This window comes from Carlito syrichta, unplaced genomic scaffold, assembly GCF_000164805.1.
Source record: "Carlito syrichta isolate Samal-C Ts95f unplaced genomic scaffold, Tarsius_syrichta-2.0.1 Scaffold308845, whole genome shotgun sequence".
In the NCBI taxonomy this organism is placed as follows: Eukaryota; Metazoa; Chordata; class Mammalia; order Primates; family Tarsiidae; genus Carlito; species Carlito syrichta.
The window spans coordinates 44,556-65,185 of record NW_007252941.1 but is presented as its reverse complement, the minus strand read 5'-3'; the positions used below and the strand labels follow the sequence as shown (position 1 = coordinate 65,185).

The 20,630-nt window shown below is 39.7% G+C and overlaps 1 protein-coding gene across 1 annotated transcript in view; it reads left to right on the top strand.

Moving 5' to 3' along the window:
- The window catches only part of FAM129A (family with sequence similarity 129 member A), a 131,868-nt gene that overhangs the window by 67,853 nt on the left and 43,385 nt on the right, over positions 1-20,630 (top strand). The window contains exon 6 of the mRNA XM_021716580.1: positions 2,302-2,469. Within this exon, the coding sequence (XP_021572255.1) occupies positions 2,302-2,469 (168 nt within the window). The remainder of the gene's footprint in view (positions 1-2,301; positions 2,470-20,630) is intronic.

Sequence of the window (20,630 nt, the reverse complement as noted above, 5' to 3'; positions counted from 1 at the left end):
CATTTCAGTTTACGCCCTATTGGCCAGAACTATTGGCCCTGCTCTGCCAGGGCTGTTCTCTGCCCCGCTGCACTCCCTCCTCCCTGTCAAAACAGCATTTGCTGTCTTCAAGCCATCACCCCTCCCCTCGCCTCAGTCTGATTCTTGCCCTGCCAGCTCTTGGGACCCAATGGCTGAGGTCACTTATGTCATCATGACTAGCAGCTATGGCCGCTTCTTGATGACTTGTCCTATTAGTCAAACCTGAAATGTTTGTTGCTGCTAACAACCGCTTCTTTTGAAAACATTCCCCTTGACTTCCAAAAGCACCTCTCTCCATGTTCTTTCAGCTTTTTGGCAATTTGACTCTTCCTTGTCACCTTTATGGGCTCCTCTGGCACCTCTCTCCATCTCTCCATTATGTGTTGGTGTCTGCCCTATGCTGGGCTGTTTCCAGTCCTCCCCCAACCCATCTCTCCCAGGCTGTGCTGGTCCATTCCAAGACTTTTTATGTTGTTCCCACAGTCCATATCACCTTTGCCTCCTTCCTTCCAGCATCATGTTTTCAATTTTCCCATAGAAAATTTTCATTCATCCTTCAAAAGTCAGTTTAGGAGCTACCTGCCTTGAGATGCCTTTACTGGCACCTACAGCTGCCACCAGAGACACTGTTAGATGCTCCCTACCTTGTTCTCCCCAGAGGTTGTAATGACCTGTCTCCATGACTGGCACCCACACTCAGGGTGGGGAGGTAGGGTGGGGGAGGGAAGAGTGAGATGACTCCCACTGAGTCTCACAGGGTTCCTCTCCCCAGGAAGAAGAATTTCTGCTCTGCACTGGAATCCTCTAGGGATGCAGACAGCATCTTACAGAGTTTTGCATCCTTGCCCATAGCGTGGCCAAGGCACCTAGTACACCTTCAACTTCAGTGTGTTGAGTGAAAAAATGTGCTAATTTGGCTTAGGAATTTCTAAAAGTCCTAAACCTCTTCCCTCAAAATCAATTCCAAGAAACTCCCTGGCAAACCATGCTACTATTCAGAACCCCTACCTAAACTTCATCCCTTTCCATTAATTCCTACTACATGATACTGTGCTTGTTTCAATGAACCCTAGCTTACAAGGGGAGACTCCCCCAAGCCCAAAAATTATTTATAAAAAATTTACTGCTTATAAACATATTTACTCTTACATGTTTAAACTTCAGACACCTTCAAAGTACTCTCCGTTTGATGCAGGATGCCTATTGAAATGCTTTTTCCACTGCTCAAAAGCCTTGAACTCATCAATTTTGAGGCCTTTTGGTGTTCTGCCATTGTTTGTTTCATCTCTTCCACATCAGCAAAACATTGCCTTTTGAGGACTCTTTTTTTTTTAATCCCAGGAAACAACAACAATAGAAATTCACTAGGGAGAGATTGGGTGACTAGGGAGTATGGGGCATGGGGGTCATGCCGTTTTTTTGGTCAAAAACTGCTGTTCTGGCCAGTGGGATGTCAACTGAAGTGTGCAAAACTTCCTGGAGGTGTCCTTAGAGAAAGTGACTGCACCCTCCTCCCCTTCTTTGGTCCATCCTGCTATTGGCTGGAGCTCCAGCAGCCACCCTGGATTCTGCCAACAAGGATCACAACCTAGAAATAATGGAGGTCAGGGTCTACAAAGGTGAGCCCACAGAGGGCCAGAAGAGAAGAGGGAGCTGTTTGTGGGTCTTCCCCCACCCGCTTTTCTTTTCTTTCTTTTTTTTTTCTAGGCAGAGTCTTGCTCTGTTGCCTAGGCTGTAGTACAGTGGTGCAGTCCCAGTTCCCTGCAGCCTTGACCTCCTGGGCTCAAGCAATCCTCCCATCTCTGCTCCCCAAGTAGCTAGGGCTATAGGCACATGCCACCATGCCTGACTAATTTTAATTTTGATTTCTTGTAGAAATGAGGTCTCACTATGTTGTCCAGGCTGGTCTTGAATTCTTGGGCTCAGGTGATTCTTCCATCTCAGACTCTCGGAGTTGGAATGACAGGTGTGAACCACTGTGCCCAGCCTGTTTGTGGACCTTTTTGACATAAGGAAGTTGAGAAAGATTGTGCCAGATGGCCTTGTGTTCCTGTAAGGCTAGGAGTAAGGCTGGGTGGCCGGCTGCCATGAAACAGGGGAAGCTGGGAGAGGGGTACAGTAGGAGCCTGAGGTCCCATTTTCCCCATTCTGTGAAAACATCTTACACGAACTTTGCATCCCATGGCCTGCCCCCGATAGTTACCTTCATGACCTGAAATACCTATTTGAAATAAAAGGTACCTGTTTGAAAATGTATTTGTGTTTTCAATATCTCTTTAGCCTCCAATGAGAAGGAGAACACACAGCCCTTTGTGGTCCTGCCCAAGGCATTCCCGGTGTACCTGTGGCAGCCCTTCCTCAGACACGGCTACTTCTGCTTCCATGAGGCTGCTGACCAGAAGAGGTTCAGCGCTGTCCTGAGTGACTGCATCAGGCACCTAAATCACGGTATGGAAGACCCCCCCTTCACTTCTAGACCCAGTGGGGCTGCTTTTTCTGAGATTTCTTGGTTTGTCATCTGTTCTGATATTTCTTAGAAAGAGCCACAGAGGGTGCTGCCCAGAAAAGGAGAAAGAGAGGGGTAAAACCAGAATGCCTTACCTAGGAAGTATGGCCTGCTTGCTAAGGTTGCTCGGGCAGGACTAGGAGGGCTCATTGAGGCAGGGAGCAGTCATCTGATGGCACGTGTGGGCGTGCACTCAGACTGTTCTGTTGACTCATTCAGATCACTTTACATGTAATTCATGCTTCTTTTTCCTGATGATGTTTTTTGTCTAAATGCCAGCAAGAATATACCCATTGTCCCTGGCAAAATCCTAGTCTTTATGGTATTTCTTGTTAATCTCCACCTTTATTTCCAAACAATAGTTGCTCAGTTAAGACCAGTGGCACAGTTTATTGGAATTTAAATTTGTTCCTCAATCAGTGGTTCTCAAAACTTTAGGGTTCACAAGAACTTAATTAAGACACAGATTCTTGGACTCCACCCTCAAACATTCTAATTTGCTGGGTCTATGGTGGGGCCTGAATCTTGCCTTTCTGACAAACTGCCAAGTAATGCAGGTGCCATTCATTTGTGGACCACACCTAGACTTGTGTGGTTTCAGATCACTTTGCCTGTAGGCAGGGATTTGACTAAGATTGCATCTATAATAAAAGAGACTTCTCATCCCAGTGTGTGATGGTTTTGATATATTGATGTGAATGCTGGTTTTTTTGGAATCCATGAAGCCTTCAGCTGCAGATAACTGAACTCCTTCTTCTTTGGCAGTTGGAAAGGCAGCCAGTCTCATAGCATCAAAGACTTAACTTAATCTGTGCCAATCTCCTTATAGGTGTTAGGAACTGAGTAATGATGCGTACAAAGTTCCTCTCTCTGAGAGTCTAAATTCAAACCGAGGAAGGACAAACACACCCATCAATTCTCATTCGGTATTCATCAAAGTTAACGTGTTAAGGAGTTAATCTCTAGTGAAGAAGGGGTATGGTACTTTAAGCTCACCAGGGAGGCTTCTTTGAGGAGGTGACATTTGAGCTGATTGACTGCATCCATGTGCCTTTATTTCCTAATATGGTTAATTTCACTGTATATTTACTTCGCAGTTTGGAGGTTTCCCCAAGAGCGTCAGTTAACCCACAGAGCAAGAGTCACTAGTGATGCATCTGTTTCTTGATTTTAGCTTGTGCATTGACAGGAGGCTCATGGAAAAAGATAAGGTCACCCAGTTTTGCTGTTGCCGCTTGGGTAGCATTCAACATAATATTGACTCATGACTAGTTAGTGACTTTATAAAGACGATACTCTTATTAATATCTTACCTTGTAGTTTTGAAGTATTAGAGACACAGACTTGCCCAGCACTGTCTGCTCCATTTAGCCCATTTTCCAGTACATTGACACCTCTGTGTGTAGGGCCTTGGTCTAGTATGAACATGCAGTTGGCACCAAGCACAAGAACTGCAAAGTTTCACTGAACAGAGAATGTTCTCTGCCCAGCCAAGTGGGACTTGCTGCATTCCCCCTTTCATGTACATAATAGGAATTTCTCTGAGGAGTTTGGATGTTATGTAGCCTGCCTTCAGACTCCATTTATGGAAGATTTCAGTCAATTCAAAACCCAACTCTACTCTCCAGTATGTTATCAAAGGCACCGAGATAATGAAGTCTGGCTATATTTCCCTGGTTTTCTGTCACATTCCTCTGTCTTGAAGCCATTTTTTCCTCACTGAGGCTTTATGCAGACTTCATTTGGCACAACTTCCCATAGCTCCAGTCAGAACCAGAGACCGTCAAAACATCACAGGGAACAGTCCTTGACCATCGTGGGCCGATGAACGCACAGGCCTCTTTTTTTCTGTTTTTGACAGCACAAGACACCACTAATTTTTACTGTATCATTTCTTCTGCTCTAGGTTTTACCTGTTATTCATTGTCTGATTTTGAGTAAACCAGTAAGAGGTTTCTCACAAGCTTCCAGTTAACCATTTCCCCCTTAATTACAAGAAGAGTTTAGAAACATGTAAAATCAGAACTGTGATTTTTCAGAAACCACCAGAAACCTGAGGTGGCTACTGAAAGCTTGCTGTGTTCCATCTCCAGGCAAGTAGAGGAAGGGTGTCAGCCTGCAGATGCCATTGTGTCATTGGCTCTCTGGTCACCACGCGTCTCCTTTGAGAACTAGCCACAGGCATTTTAACAGCAGATATCTGGCCCCTGATGATTTCACTTGGGGTTCCCAGGATGTATCCCCTAGTCCTCAAACACCACCTCAACCCAGCCCACTTGCCCTGGGTGTGTTGGGTCTGAATTGTCTACGCCCAGTCATTCTGAATCTGTGTGTCTTGCTTGACCTTATGAGGAGAGTGTGTTTCCTATTTAACCCCGACAAAGGGCCTGAATATACGCTGCTCTTGAAAAGTAAGAACAACTCCTAACATTCTTCTTCAAGGGAGGGAGCAGCCTTTAGGTCTCTCAAAGATTATTTACTTCTAAGGACTATAAAGGGGTGTGTGTGTGTGTGTGTGTGTGTGTGTGTGTGTGTGTGTGCGCGTGCGCGCACGTGCACGTGCCCGTGCATACATGGGCGCGTGCACTTGCTTGTGTGTTTTGCTTTGGTTTAGTTTTGGCATCCCTTCATTGAGCGGGCATAAGAAAATCCCACAAGACGAATCTGTAGTAGAACGTCCCACTCCAACTTGCTGGACTAAATGTCAAGCCCACTGTATGACATGCAGCTGCCGTCTTCTGTCCCTTTTGGAATCCCACTGCAATCTCTTGTCTGTCTTCAGGAAAGGCCAGGGTTCCTGAATGTCCACCGCCACAAAATGGGACATACATAAAGCCAAGATGTGCTGAGGCAGTCCTGTTGTCCAAAATTCAGTCCTATTCTTCAGAATTTTAGTGTGAAAAATGTGGTCATTGTAGTTATGGGGATAGAGCTGAAACTCCTGACAATACAGAGGACTGAACACATGCGATATGGAATAATGACCATGATCAATGTGAGTCTGTTCTTCTAGCTCAGAATAATCATTCCTTGCATGTGAAGTTGCAGGAGGGGGAGAAAGTGTTCCTGGCAGGAGGAATAGAATATGTGAGGGCTGGCAAGTGAAACGGCATGCACCATTAAAGGAACTGAAAGAATTGTGTGTGACTGGTGTTTAGAGAGGAGACGGGAGCAAAGTGAAGCTGGGAAGATGGGGAAGATCCAAACTATATGGGGCTTTGTGTGAGGTATATTGGAAATTTGGATTTTTTTTTTGAGTCTGGGTCACGCTCCGTTGCCCAGGCTGGGAATGCAGTAGTACAATCATGGCTCACCTCAGCCTTGACCTACTGGGCCCAGGTGATCCACCCACCTCAGCCTCCTAAGTAGCTGGGACTATGGGCACATGCCACCATGCCCAGCTAATTTTTGCATTTTTTTCTAGAGACAAGTTCTTGCTATGTTGTCCTCCTGAGCTCAAGCAATCCTCCCACCTTGGCCTCCCAAAGTGTTGAGATTACAGATGTGAACGACTGCACCTGGCCCAGAATTTGGATTTTATTCTGACTGTAATAGGAAATCATCAAAGGGTTTTAAGTAGCTAAGTGACTTCATTAGATATTTACTTCAGAAAGGTTGTAGTGATGGCAGGGTAGGCAGTGGAGGGGAGGGTAGCATAATGGGTGGCCAGGAGGCCAGTTAGTAAACTTTGGAAACAGAAAGAGAGGCAGTGAGGGGAGGCATTTGCCAGTCTAAAGCCATTCTCAACCTGAAGGATTTTGAGAATGGAGGCGCTGGATGTTAGAAGGCAGCCATCCTGGATGAATGGTGATTCTGGAAAGGAGGCGGGATGCCAGCAAAGGTTTGTTCGACCGTGCTGTACCACCTTGAAGAACCACTGGGACTGCCACTCAACAGATATCAGTTGTTACATCACAAACCCTAAGAAAGAGTGTACAGCAGGATATCTGAGAAGCATGAGAGCACATGCTTCTCATGTGGGAAAAGATGGTACTGAAGAAGAACTCAGAGGATTCTGACAAAAAGATCACAGTGATGTAAAGGCATTCTGCAAACCTGTGCTTCAAGTTGCACTAGTTCGATCACCTCTGACAGTTATCACATCCAAGGGTGCTTGTAATGGAGCGAGTCAGGAGGAATATGGAGCCACAGCAGTGAGTACATGTTGGAACTGGTTACTGACGTGTTGTGTACCTTGAACTCTTATCCCAGACATCCCATGTCAAATCAAATGCCTTTATTCAATTTGATCTTGACACTTACACATTTTAGGTGTTCAATACATGTTGCTGAATTGAATTGAATTTCAGAACAAAAGAGGACCTTACAATTCAAATCAGACAGAGCAAATTATTTTTGGTGTGTTTATCTGAACACGATGTTTCATGCTCTTCAGCACTCAGCAGCTAAGCTCAGATCTATTTTCACCAACTTAATTTCTACTTGGAGCCCATTATCACCTATGAAGCAGGCTTATTACCTGAGGGACTAAGAGTCTGGTGTGAGCATCAGTCAGTTCTAACTGAAGGTGTACAATGAATTTTATTTTGTAATATTTGAAAACATACTTTTGAATTTTGTGACACATGCCTATGCTTATGGACAAATGTATCTATGAGTTGGAAAAGTCTAACTTATACTTAGGCTCTTTTGGACAATTTACTATAAATGAATAATGTTTGGAGATGGATAAATGAAAATACAGCTTTTATGAATATCTCTTTGAATGATTTTACTTTTAAACATATTCTATAGTATATTTGTGTAAACACCTCTACACACTGCTAACAAAATGCTTGCTGGCCACTGTTTAATAAATACATAGATAGCAGTTTCCAGTTTACATTTTGCTTGTGCCAAACAAAATTCTTTGAAAGGACTCTCTGTTTGGACAACATTCCTCCTGGAGTTTAGTCTATGATCTGAGTTAATACTCTCTCTCTTTCTTTGTGAGCATGTGGTTTTCTTTTAAGTCATCTTTTCCCCTCTCTGGCTTTTGTTGATTATTCATAAAATTCTAAGTTTGGGATGGACCATGCTGGTCACCTATTCCAATTCTACAGGATTTAATTACAATAAGGTTCAAATAGGTCACAGCTAGTTAGTGGCAAAGGACCAGTTGCTGGTCCTTGACATCTGTTTCAGTTATACTTGTCCTATTATCTCCTCAGTGTTACTTTATAACTCATCTCTTGGGCATTTTCAACATGCTCCTAGTAAATCAAGCTAGGCTTTGCATGATCCAGAGTGAAGCAAATCCAGAGCTATTCACTGAAGGTCATCTGAGACCTGTGTTATGTCTGGCTTCTTGCATAAGTAGTATGATCTGACTTTAACTTGGTATTTTGTCCATTAGCTAACTATAACTATGTTTTTTAGCTTAGACATACTCTGAAGAGAAAATATGTGATAGTGTAGCTAGTTTACTGGTTAATTTTGTGTAGTTTAAAATGCAGACCATATGTGATTTAACACAGTTTAAATGAAAAACTCTAATTTGTTTTTTGTTTTGAGTTGGGATCTCACTCTGTCACCCAGGCTGGAGTACAGTAGTACTCTCATGGGTCACTGCAGCTGCTACCTTCCAGGCTCAGGCGATCCTTCTGCTTCAGCCTCTTGAGTAGCTGTGACTACAGGCATACACCACCACACCCCAGCTAATTTTTTTACTCTTTTGTAGAGGACAAAGTCTCGCTATGTTTCCCAGGCTGGTCTCAAACTCTTGGACTCAAGCAGTCCTCCTGCCTCAGCTTCTGAAAGTGCTGGAATTACAAGCATGAGACTCCATGCCTGGCCAAAAACCTGTCTAATTTGTAAAGGAAAATTGCACTGTTTGTAAGGACATGGGTTGGAATACTTTTAAAAAATAGATCTAAAACATGCCTTCATTTTATTTATATTACTTATTGAGTTATTTAAATTACTTGAAGCTCTCAGAGCAATCTAAGAGTTGGAACTGGAAGAACGGGTCTCCATGGGAGACCGGAATAAATAGAACTGCTCTTGCTCAGCCAGTCAGCATGAATCACCACCAGTCCATAGGGCATATAGATTTGGCTTCATTGTTGCCTGAGCTCTGTTGCCGTGGAACTAATTTGAGTACTTCTTGTGGCCTGTCAAACATGGTACTCTTTCAGTGTATCTGCTGATTCCCACTCCCCTTCCCCACTCTCAATGAACCAAGTAGTTATTTGGTATGAAGGCCTAAGAAGTGTGTGATTATGGTAGTTAAGTGTGACCAATTGGAACAATAACAAAAAAAGATTAAGCAAGCAGAGAGTTCAAGTTAATTTAAGCAAAAAAAAAAAAAAAAAAAATGTGCTATTTAGATTGAGTAGATTCCAAAATTACTGGACAGTTCTTGATGTTTTTGTGATTGGCTGTGACAAAGCTTGAATAGTTGTCAAGCTTTTTTTTAACTTGTAGACGGATATGTTATGATTGAAGCATACTTATTAAAATGATACAGTAAATGAGATGGCATTCTTAATATGTGGCTAATCAACTTTATGAAAGGACTCTATTTGGTATAGATCAATGAACATTGAGAAAGGATTCTATTTGGCACATATCCCTGGATTTCTTTTAAAAAATCAACATCTAGGAGAGCTTGGAGAAAATTCTTTTCCATTGTTTGGGAATGGTGAGCCACATTCATCCTTCCCACCCCATGGGCAAACTTAAAGAATGTGAGATGGAAGAGATCCACACTAGAAGCTCCGTTCATTCTATTAGTTGTTTTGAGGGTTGTTTTTATTTTTTCCTTAGAGACAAGGTGTCACTCCGTCACCCAGGTTGGAGTGCAGTGGTGCCATTATAGCTCACTGCAGCCTTGAACTCTTGGGCTGAAGCAATCCTCCCACCTCAATCTCCTGAGCAGTTGGGACTACAGATATGCCACCATAACTGGCTAATTTTTAAAAATTTTTTGTAGAGACAGAGTCTCACTATGCCACCCAGGTTGGTCTCAAAACTCTTGACCTCAAGCAATCCTCTTTTCTCAGCCTCCTAAGGTGCTAGGATTATAATTGTGAGCTGCTGCATCCAGCCTGTTTTGAATTCTTTAAAATAAATACTGAGTAGATGTAATGTTTATGAAGTACGTAAAATGTATAAAAACATATCTCTGGGACCTCTGTGTCTTTCCATGATCTGATAACTTTCTTTTTCCTTTGAAAGAACTCCATTCTAGATTTTGTGTTTTGTCTTTATAGCTTTTTACATATGCTCCATCATTTTGCATGTTTTTAAATTTTATCCATATGGTATTTTACTTCATCTTCTCCCATGACTTCTTTTTATTATATTCCAGTGATTTACTCATGTTACTGCTTGTGGCTATAATTAATTGATTTTCAGTATAATTTCGTTATATTAATATATCATAAATTCTAACATCTATTTTACTGTTGACAGGCATTTGGGGTGTTTCCACTATTTATTACGAACATTACTGCTATGTATACTTATTTGTTGCCTGCTAAAGGAATTTAGTTTTGATTTGGTTTGCTAATGTCTTAAGAAATATTCACATTTGTGCTAATGAGTGTATTTGGAATGTAATTTTCTGATTTTTTCAATGGTATTTTCAGATTTTGCTATCAAGGTTATTCTCACTTCATAAAATGAGTTAGAGAGAATTCCTACTCTTTTCTCTCTTTTTTCTTTTTCTATAATCTGGAATGGTTTGTGTAAGTCTGGAATTGCATTTTTAATGTTTGGTAGAGCTTGCCTATAAAACTATCTTAGCTTGGTATTCTTTTTGAGGGAAGATTTTAAACTATTGACTTAGGTTTATTCCATTTTTGCATTTAAGTCAGTTTTAGTAGGTTACAATTTTCTAGAAATGTGTCCATTTTGTTTATGTTATAAAATGTAATGGCATAAAGTTATACATAATATCCTCTTAATTTTTAAGGATATATTTATGATGCCCTTTTACTTGCTGTAGAATCTGTAGTTTCCTCTTTATTTTCTATATTGCTTGTGTGTGCCTTCTTTCTTGTTTCCTTGGTTAGTTTTACTAGAAGTTTGTTGATTATGTCAGCTTAAACAAAAATTTGAACTTTGCAGATTATTGTATAATTGTTTTCTATTATGGTAATCTCTGATACTGAAATTGCCTTTCCTCTACTTCCTTGGGCTTTATTTTGCTGGATTTGTTTTCTCATTTCTTTGGGTAGATGCTTAGCTCATTGTGATTATTTAAAAATGCTTGCAATCTCTTTGGCACTCTCTCCTTCAAAATACAGAGTCTATCTGGATCAAATTGGTGTTTGAAAAGAAGGAAAAAGGCCAGGCTTGGTGGCTCAGCCTGTAATCCCAGCACTTTGGGAGGCTGAGGTGAGTGGATTGCCTGAGCCCGTGGGTTCGAGACCTGCCAGGACAACTTGACGAGACCTCATCTCTACAATAAATCAAAAATTAGCTGGGCGTGGTAGCATGTGCCTGCAGTTCCAGCTACTTGGAAGGCAGAGACAGAAGGATCACTGGAGCCCAGCAGGTCGAAGCTGTGGTGGCCGGGAGCAGCCACTGCACTCCAGTCTGGGCAACAGAGTGAGACTCCAACTTAAAAAAAAGAAAAGAGGGAAAAAAAATGGAGCCTAGTTTTCCTCTGCTTGGATATTGGCCAGACATAGTGACTTACTTCTTATGAACAGAATGTAGCAGAAGTGATGGTATGTGACTTCCAAAGTAGGTCACAAAAAGAGTAGCTTCTGCCTGGCTTTCTGTCTCTTGGACTACTTACTTGGGAGAACCTAGCCATCATCATATGAAAACACATGATCGGCCCTCTGGAGAGGTCCACATGGGGATGAGGGTGGGGGAAGAATTGAGTCCTCCTACCAAAAGCCAGCACCAACTTGCCTACCATGTGAGTAAACCACCGTGGAAGGAGATGCTTCTGTTCTGTCAAGCCTTCAGATGATGGCAGCTTTGGCCAACATGAGACTCCAATCTCATGAGAAACCTCAAGCCAGAACCACCCAGCCAAGCTGCCTTTGAATTCCTGACCCACAAAAACTATAAGAGATAGTAAATATTTGTTGTTGTTTTATGCTACTGACTTTTGAGAGAATTTGTTTTGTAGCACTAGAAAATGAATATACTCATTAATCACCAGCACTTTTTTCTGTTCTAATACAAGCATTTAAATGCTATAAATTTCCCTCTACATACTGTTTTAGCAGAATTTGGATATGCAGTATTTTTTATTATCATTTAGATATAAATTTTTAAAATTTTCATTATTTTTTTAAAAACTTATGTGTTACTTAGAATTGTGTTTCTTAATTTCCAAATATATATTGTGTATTTATTATTGATTTCTAGCTTAATTGCACTGTGGACAGAAAATATGATCTATGATGTGATCCTTTAAAATTAGTCACACCTTTTTTATGGCCCTGTATATAACCAATTTTTGTAAAAACTCATGGGTTCTTGAAAACAATATATATCCTACAACATTTTGTGTCCATTAGCTTAAGTGTGTCAATTGTCTCATTAAAATCTATATTTTTACTGATTATTTTAATTATTTTATTTAAATAATTTTTTTATATTTTAAAGATGTGGGGTACAAATCAGGATTAGGTACATAAGTGGTCATCGTACAGGTGATGTTTGGGCATCGCATTGGTCCTCACTTCACCTGATTTGGGATCAGGTACTTACTGATGTTTTATCTTCCCTCACTCACATAGTGCCCTGCAACTGCCAATCTCTTTCTGGTAGTATTATGATAAATATTCAGGATCCATTTATAAGTGAGACAATGTAGTACTCAGTTCTTTGTTTCTGTGATAGATCACTGAGTGTTATGGTCTCTAAATCCATCCAAGTTGCTGTGAAGTCCATAATTTTGTCCTTCTTCATGACTCCCCAATATTCCACCTTGTATATGTACTACATTTTTAAAATCCAGTCTACTTTTGATGGGCAGCACAGTTGGTTCCATATTTTTGCTATTGTGAATAGTGCTGCAATAGACATGTGTGCGCAGGTATCTTTTTTATAGAATAATTTTAGTTCCTCCAGGTTTATTCCCAGAAGGGGGTTTGCTGGGTCATATGGAAGGCTGAGTTTTAGATCTTTTAGAAATTGCCACACTGTTTTCCACAGAGGTTGTATTAATTTACACTCCCCCAACAGTGTAGAAGCATTCCCTGTTCTCCACATCCTCTCCAGCATCTATTGTTTTTTGAGTTATTAATGAGGGTCATCCTAACTGGAGTCAGGTGATATCCCAGTGTGGTTTTGATTTGCACTTATTTGATGACTAGTGAGGCTGAGCATTTTGTCATGTATCTGTTGGCTGCTCATATATCTTCTTTTGAGAAGTGACTATTCGTATCTTTTGCTCATTTTTTTTTACTAGGGCTGTCTGATTTTTTTTTTCCCTTTTGGCACATTTGAGTTCCTTGTAGATCCTGGATGTTAGGCCCTTCTTACCCAAGGCAATCTACAGATTTAACGCAATACCCATTAAATAACCAACATTATTCTTCTCAGACCTGGAAACAACAATACAGAAATTTGTACAGAAACATAAATGACTACAGATAACCAAAACAACCCTCAGCAAAAGAAACAACGTGGGAGGTATCATACTTCCAGACTTTAAACTGTATTACATGACTACAATAATCAAACAGTCAGGTATTGGTACAAGAAAAGGCATGTAGACCAATGGAACAGGAAAAAGATTCTGGAAGCAAAATCTCAATTTCTCAACCAACTCATCGTCGACAAAGCCTCACCAACAACCACTGGGGAGAGGAGAACATTTTCAGTAAATGATGCTGAGAAAACTGTCTGACCACATGCAGAAGAATGAAACAGGACCTACTTATCACCATACACAAAAATCAACTCCAAATGGATCAAAGACCTAAAATATCAAACTATAAGAGTCTTAGAAAACACAGGAGATACCCTTACAGAAATTGGAATAGGCAACCAATTCCTGATCAAAACCCCAAAAACCCATGCCATAAGAGATAAGATAGACAGGTGGAACCTCATCAAACTGAAAAGCTTCGCAAAGCCAAAGAAACCATCAAGAGAATGGGGAGACAGCTCACAGAATGGGAAAAAATATTTGCCAACTATATATTTACTGATTATTTTTAGCTGTGCTAAATTTATCAGTATTGAGAGAAGTATGTTCACATCTTCCACTATGATGGCAGACTATTTTATCGTTTGCATTTTCGTTGATCATGTATATATATGTGTGCGTGTGTGTGAGTGTGTGTATACACACACACTATATATAATGCCACTAGTTGGATACATATGTAGAATTATTATATCTTCCTGGTGAACTGAATCTTTTACCATTATGAAATGACCCATTTTATTTCTATTAATGAGATTTGCCTTAAAGTCTATTTTGTTGGATATTAATGTAGTTATACCAACTTTTTTTTAGGGCTTGCATGAAATATCTAGTTAATAAAAAACACCTAACGGTCTTTTAGATAAGCATGTAGTTTATATCTATTGAAATTACTCTATTTTTTTGTTGTAAATCTACTATGTTATTTTGTGTTTTCTGTATATCCCATCCTTATCATTTCCTTTTTTTCTAGTTTCTTGCCTTCTTATGAATTGATTAATATTTGCCATATAATAGAAATATGCATATTCTATTTTGTTTTGTTAATGGTTACTAGAAATTTTAGCCTACAGAACATAACTTATCGAATCCAAATATTAATCAATATCCTTAACTTTCTCTCAAAAAATATAGAGAACCTAGAATGATTTACCTTCTTTAACAACTCCCTCTACTTATGGGCTGCCGTAGACATGAATTTTAATTATATATTTTAATTTTTAACCTCTTGATTTATTTTTATTGCTGTTTTATGCAGTTTTAATGTTTTCTTTTTTTTATTACTGTAAAAGAGGAAAAACTTTTATTCTACCCTCTCAGATTCTGCAGCTGGGATCTGTAAATTAAGCTGACAAAAGACAGATTAATAAGAGAAAAGCATACACATTTTATTTGATGTTAATATTTTTATATGTCACAGGGCGTTTCACAGAAGAGAAGAGAAACCCCAAAGAAGCAGTTAGACTTGGGAGTTTACATACTATTTTTTCTCAATGAACTTTTATATATTTATTTACTTGTGAAACCACTACCCATATAATATTATCAGCATTGCAGAAGAGACTTTCATTCCTCCTCCCAGTTAATAACTTCCCAGTCAATAACCTTCAAAGGTAATTGCTATAGATTTGTTATACCTATTCTTGACTTTTATTTAAACGAAAGCAGACAAGATGCATTCTTTTTTTTTCTGGCTCTTTTCATGAAACATGTTTGTGAGATTCATCCATGTTGCATGTGGCAGTAATTCATTTTATTCCTATGTACATTTCATTATATGAATATACTTTATTTATCAAATCTGTTATTGGTGGGCATTTGGATTGTTTCCAGATTTTGCTATTATGCAAAAAAAAAAAAGCCTTGTGGAAGTATTTTGGTGGATGAGCTTTCATTTATTTTGAGTATGTAACCAAGATAGAAGGCAGATGCAAGATCTAGGATTTATGTATGTTTTCCTTTAGTATAAATTGCCAAGTGGTTTATAACATGACTATACCAATTTGCACTTACACCATCAACAATATATGAAAGTTAGAGTTGCTTTGTATTGTCAGTCTTTTGAATTTTTTTTTTCTTTTTTTGAGCTGGAGTCTCACTCTGTTGCCCAGACTGGAGTGCAGTGGCACACTCCCGGCCAACCACAGCCTTGACCTGCTGGGCTCCGGCGATCCTTCCGCCTCAGCCTTCCAAGGAGCCGGAACTATAGGCATGTGCTACCACGTTCGGCTAATTTTTTGATTTATTGTAGAGATGAGGTCTCACCAAGTTGCCTGGGTGGGTCTTGAACCCGCAGGCTCAGGCAGTCCACTTGCCTCGACCTCCCAAAGTGCAGGGATTACAGGCTGAGCCACCAAGCCCAGCCAGTCTTTTTATTTTATTCATTCTTTTAAGAGTATTTTGTTGTGGCTTTAGAATGCATTTCCCTAATGACTTATAGCACTGAGCAATATTTATATGTGCATTAGCCAGTTGAATCCACATATAAGATAGCCTCATTTTGAAGTTGAAATCTTTTGCCTTTTAAGTTTTGTTACTTGTATTTTTTATTGCCTTATATAAGTTCTTTATACATATCAGATATGAATCCATTGTAAGATATATATTTTGCCAATATCTTTTTCATGCATTTGTCTTGGGAGCTTTTTTTTTTTAACTTTTAATTTTTTTATTTTAAAGATGTGGGGTACAATTCAGGGTTAGGTATACAAATGTTCATTATGCAGGTGCCCTTGTTGATGAGGTGGGCCCCCCTTTCCCAAGCAGATTCCCACTACTGCCAATCCCGCCTCCCATTCCCCCACCCCCTCTCCACAGTGTCCCACTATTGCCAATCCTTTTCTTACAGTATCACAATACTTGTTCAAGGTTCGCTTATGAGTGAGAACATGTGATACTCACTTCTTTGTTTCTGTGAAAGATCATTCAGTACTATAGACTCTAAGTCCATCCAGGTTGCTGTGAAATTCATGATTTTGTTCTTCTTTGTGACTGTGTAATACTCCAGTGTGTATATGCACCACATTTTTATTATCCAATCCTCTTTTGATGGGCAGCCCGGTTGGTTCCATGTTCTTGCTACTGTGAACAATGCTGAAATAAACATACATGTGCAGGTATCTTTTTTATAGAGTGATTTGAATTCTTCTGGGTATATTCCCAGTAGAGAATTGCAGGATCGTATGAAAGGTTGATTTTTAGAACTTTAAGGAATCGCCACACTGTTTTTCATGGAGGCTGTACTAGTTTGCACTCCCATCAACAGTGTAGAAGTGTTCCCTTTTTGCCACATCCTCTCCAGCATCTGTTATTCTTTGGGTTATTGAAGATGGCCATTCTGACTGGGGTCAGGTGGTATCTCAGTGTAGTTTTAACTTGCATTTCTTTGATTACTAGTGAGGCTGAACATTTTTTCATGTATCTGTTGGCTGCTCGTATGTCTTCTTTTGAGAAATGTCTATTCCGTATATTTTGTCTACTTTGTAATGGGGCTGTTTGTTTTTTTCCTTTCAGCACGTTTGAGTTCCCTGTAGACCCTAAATATTAGGCCTTTGTCAGACATACAGTAGGCAAATATTTTTTCCCAGTCTGTGGGCTGTCTCTCTGCTTTCTTGATAGTTTCTTTGGCTTTGCAGAAGCTTGTCAGTTTGATGAGGTCCCACTTGTCTATCTTATCTCTTATGACATGGGCACTTGGGGTTTTGATCAGAAATTGGTTGCCAGTTCCAATTTCCATAAGGGTGTCTCCTGCATTTTCTAAGGTTCTTATAGTTTGAGGTTTTACATTTAGGTCTTCGATCCATTTAGAGTTGATTTTTGTGTATGGGGACAGGATTGCATGTGGGAATAGGATTGTTTTAGTCTTTTGCATGTGGTCAGCCAGTTTTCCCAGCACCATTTACTGAATAGGTTCTCCTCTTCACAGTGGTTGGTGGTGGAGGCTTAGTCGAAGATGAATTGGTTGAGAAATTGAGGTGTTGCTTCTGGAATCTCTATCCTGTTCCATTGGTCTATATGCCTGTTCTTGTTCCAATATCAGGCTGTTTTGATTATTGTAGCTTTATAATAGAGTTTAACATCTGGGGGTGTGATAACTCCTGCTCTGTTTTTTTTGTTTTTTTGTTTTTTTGTTTCCCTGAGGATTGTTTTGGCAATTCGTGGTCATTTATGTTTCCATATGAATCCCTGGTCATTTCCAGGTCTGAAAAGAATGCTGCTGGTAATTTAATGGGAATTGAGTTAAATCTGTAGATTGCCTTGGGTAAGATGGACATCTTAACAATGTTGATTCTTCCAGTCCATGAACATGGAATATCTTTCCATTTGTTTGTGTCATCTTTGATTTCTTTGAACATCTTTTTGTAGTTTTCATTGTAAAGGATTTTCACGTCTCTGGTTAGGAAGATGCCAAGGTCTTGGGAGCTTATATACTATTTTAACAAGGGTGATAAATTATGAAGAAGTGATTAGACAAAGAAAAGGGATTTGGACTTCTAGAGTGCTAAATTGTGGGAAAATGACTAGAAACTACATGTGGAAACTAATGGAGGATAAGAGCTATTTTAGTAAGTTATGTCTGTGCAGACTCATCTTGGCATTTATTCCTTGTCTCTGGTATCAGGAGGTCACCTTTCTCATAGAAAATTTATGCCTTGCTTTTAAGCAGGAAGGGAAAGGATAGAGAACTCTTCTTGAATCTGTTGTTTCACAATTGCCTTCGGCTCAAAATAATCAATAAGTCAAAGCAGCATATTTTGAGGTGACATGTTCTGAATCTTGTCACTGCTTTCTTTGCCCATAATTTCTATTTGCATCTCAGACTTCCCATCTGGAAACATTCTCCTTCCGCCTGAAGTACATCTTATAGGATTTTCTTTAAGTTGGGATTGTCCTATGCACACCTTCTTAGTTTTTGTTTATCTGAGAATGTCTTTATCTCATTCTTGTTTGTAAAAGATATTTTCACTGCACATGAAATTTTGGGGTAGCAGTTCATTCCCTATCATCACATTGACTATATTACTCCATGATCATCTGGCTTCCATTACTGAAGTTGAGAAATTTGCCATCAGCCTTATTGGAAGATAATTTGATTTCTTTCTTGCTTTGTCTTTTTTTAAATCTATTCTTTGTCTTGGGGATTTCACAGTTTTATAAGAGTGTGTCCTAGCTGTGGATTTCCTATTTATTTACACTGCTTAAGATTTGTTGGCCTTTCTAAATCTGTGAGTTTTGTTTAGTCAATCTTAGAAAATGTTCAGCTCTTATTTCTTCTTCTCCTCCAGGCTCTGTCTCCTATCCTTTGGGAAATCTGACTAGATGTACATTAGATACTCTATGCTATCTTCCTCATCTCTTAACCTTTAATTTTATATTTGTCATTTTCCCCTCTTTATTTTTCTAGACAGTTTCTACACATCTGTCATTTTGTTTTCTATTTCTATCTTCACCTTTTTTTGATCTGCTGTTAAACTTAACCATTAAGTTTAATTTTAATTTTTATATTTCTCATTTCTAGTAATTATTTTGGTTCTTTTCTAATCAGAGTAATTTTTTCTAATATAAGATAATCTCTTATTTTTTACTCATGATTTGAATGCCTTTTTTATTTTTAAACATGTTAATCAATATATTTTATGCTTTGTGTTTGCTAATTCCAGTATCTGAGATCTTTGTGGGTTATGCTCTGATATCTGTTATTTGTGCTGACTCTTACTCATGGTATCTTTTTTTTGTTTGTTTTTTTGAGGTAGAGTCTTACTCTGTTGCCCAGACTGGAGTACAGTGGCATACTCACGGCCACCCCAACCTCAACCTCCTAGACTCAGGTGATCCTTCTGTCTCAGCCTTCCAAGTATCCAAACTACAGGTGTGTGCCACCATGTCTGGCTAATTGGTTTTTTTTTTGGTAGAGATAAAGTCTTGTGAAGTTGCCCGGCTGGTCTTGAACCTGGACTCAAGCAATCCTCTCACTTTCCCTCCCAAAGTGCTGGGATTACAGGCGTGAGCCACCATACCTGGCCTTATGGTATCTTATTAACGTGTACTTTGTAATTTTTTTTTTTTTGAGTTGGAGTCTCACTTCATTGCCCAGGCTGGAGTGCAGTAGCATGTTCACGGCCACCCCAGCGGCGTCAACCTGCTTGGTTCCAACGATCCTTCTGCCTCAGCCTTCCAAGTGGCTGGAACTACGGGCGTGTACTACCATGTCTGGCTAATTTTTTGATGTATTGTAGAGATGAAGTCACGCCATGTTGCCCGGGCTGGTCTCAAATCCATGGACTCAGATAATTCTTTCGCCTTGGCCTCCCAAAGTGCTGGGATTACAGGCTTGAGCCACTGCGCCTGGCCTACTTTGTAATTTTTGATGATACACTCACATTTCATTGAGGCTAATTGAGGGTGAATTCCTCCGGAGAACATTTGTGTTTCCTCTTAACGGGTACTCGAGGGCACTGCCAGGTATTTAGACCACCCTACTAATGGGTATTTAGGTCATAAAGGTTGTAGGAACATGCTTCTGATGATGATTTCTCAAGGGAAAGATTTATCTCTTTCACTCAATGCCTAGATTTGAGACAGGCAATTTTCTTTTTAATGGACTAAGACCATTTGTAGGTGGGTGGTTTCTGCAATTTAATTTGGCACGTTATATGGATTGGGTCTTTGATTCTGGTACTCAGCACCCTGGGAGTCTATGAAAAGGGTAGCTTAAGGTCATTAGGCTATATTAAAGGAAAAAGTGCCTTCAAAATTAAAGCTAGTTTCAAGGCTTGGCTCATGTTTTGGGGTTTTGTATTAATTTGCTAGGGCTGCTGTAACAAAAGACTACAAACCTGGTGACTTAAAAATACCAGAAGCTTATTATCTCATAGTTCTGGAGGCTAGAGGTCTGAAATCAAGATGTCAGTAGGGTTGGTTCCTTCTGAGGTCCTTGAGAGAAGGATCTGTTTCAGGCTTCTCTCCTTGACTTATAGAAAGATTACTCTGATCTCTGTCTTCATCTTCACGTGGCATTTTTCCTAGGTATGTGACTATGTTTCCCCTTTTTATAAGAACACCAGTCATACTGGATTGGAGACTTATCTTGCTCCAGAATGATCTCAACTAATTACAACTGCAATGATGCTATTTCCAAATACTGTCAGTTTATGAGATTTTTGGGATCAGGACTTCAACATACGAATTTGGAGGGTATACTAGTCAACCTATAACAGCTTCCCTGCTTTATTGCCAGTTTATTGAGGTATTTAAAAGTATTTTTAAGTATAATGTATCCATTGTGTCTTTTCTTCAGTGAGTGAATGGGCTAAGGTATAGATGGTGCCACATTGCTGGACACCAGATATAAAAACTGAATGGTGTTGAAAAGTTAACTGTAACTAATAGCATTTGTACAAAGTCTGCTTTCATCTTTGAAACAATCATTCTTTTTGCAGCCTTGTTAGATTGCCCTTGACATTCTGCAGCTGCACATTT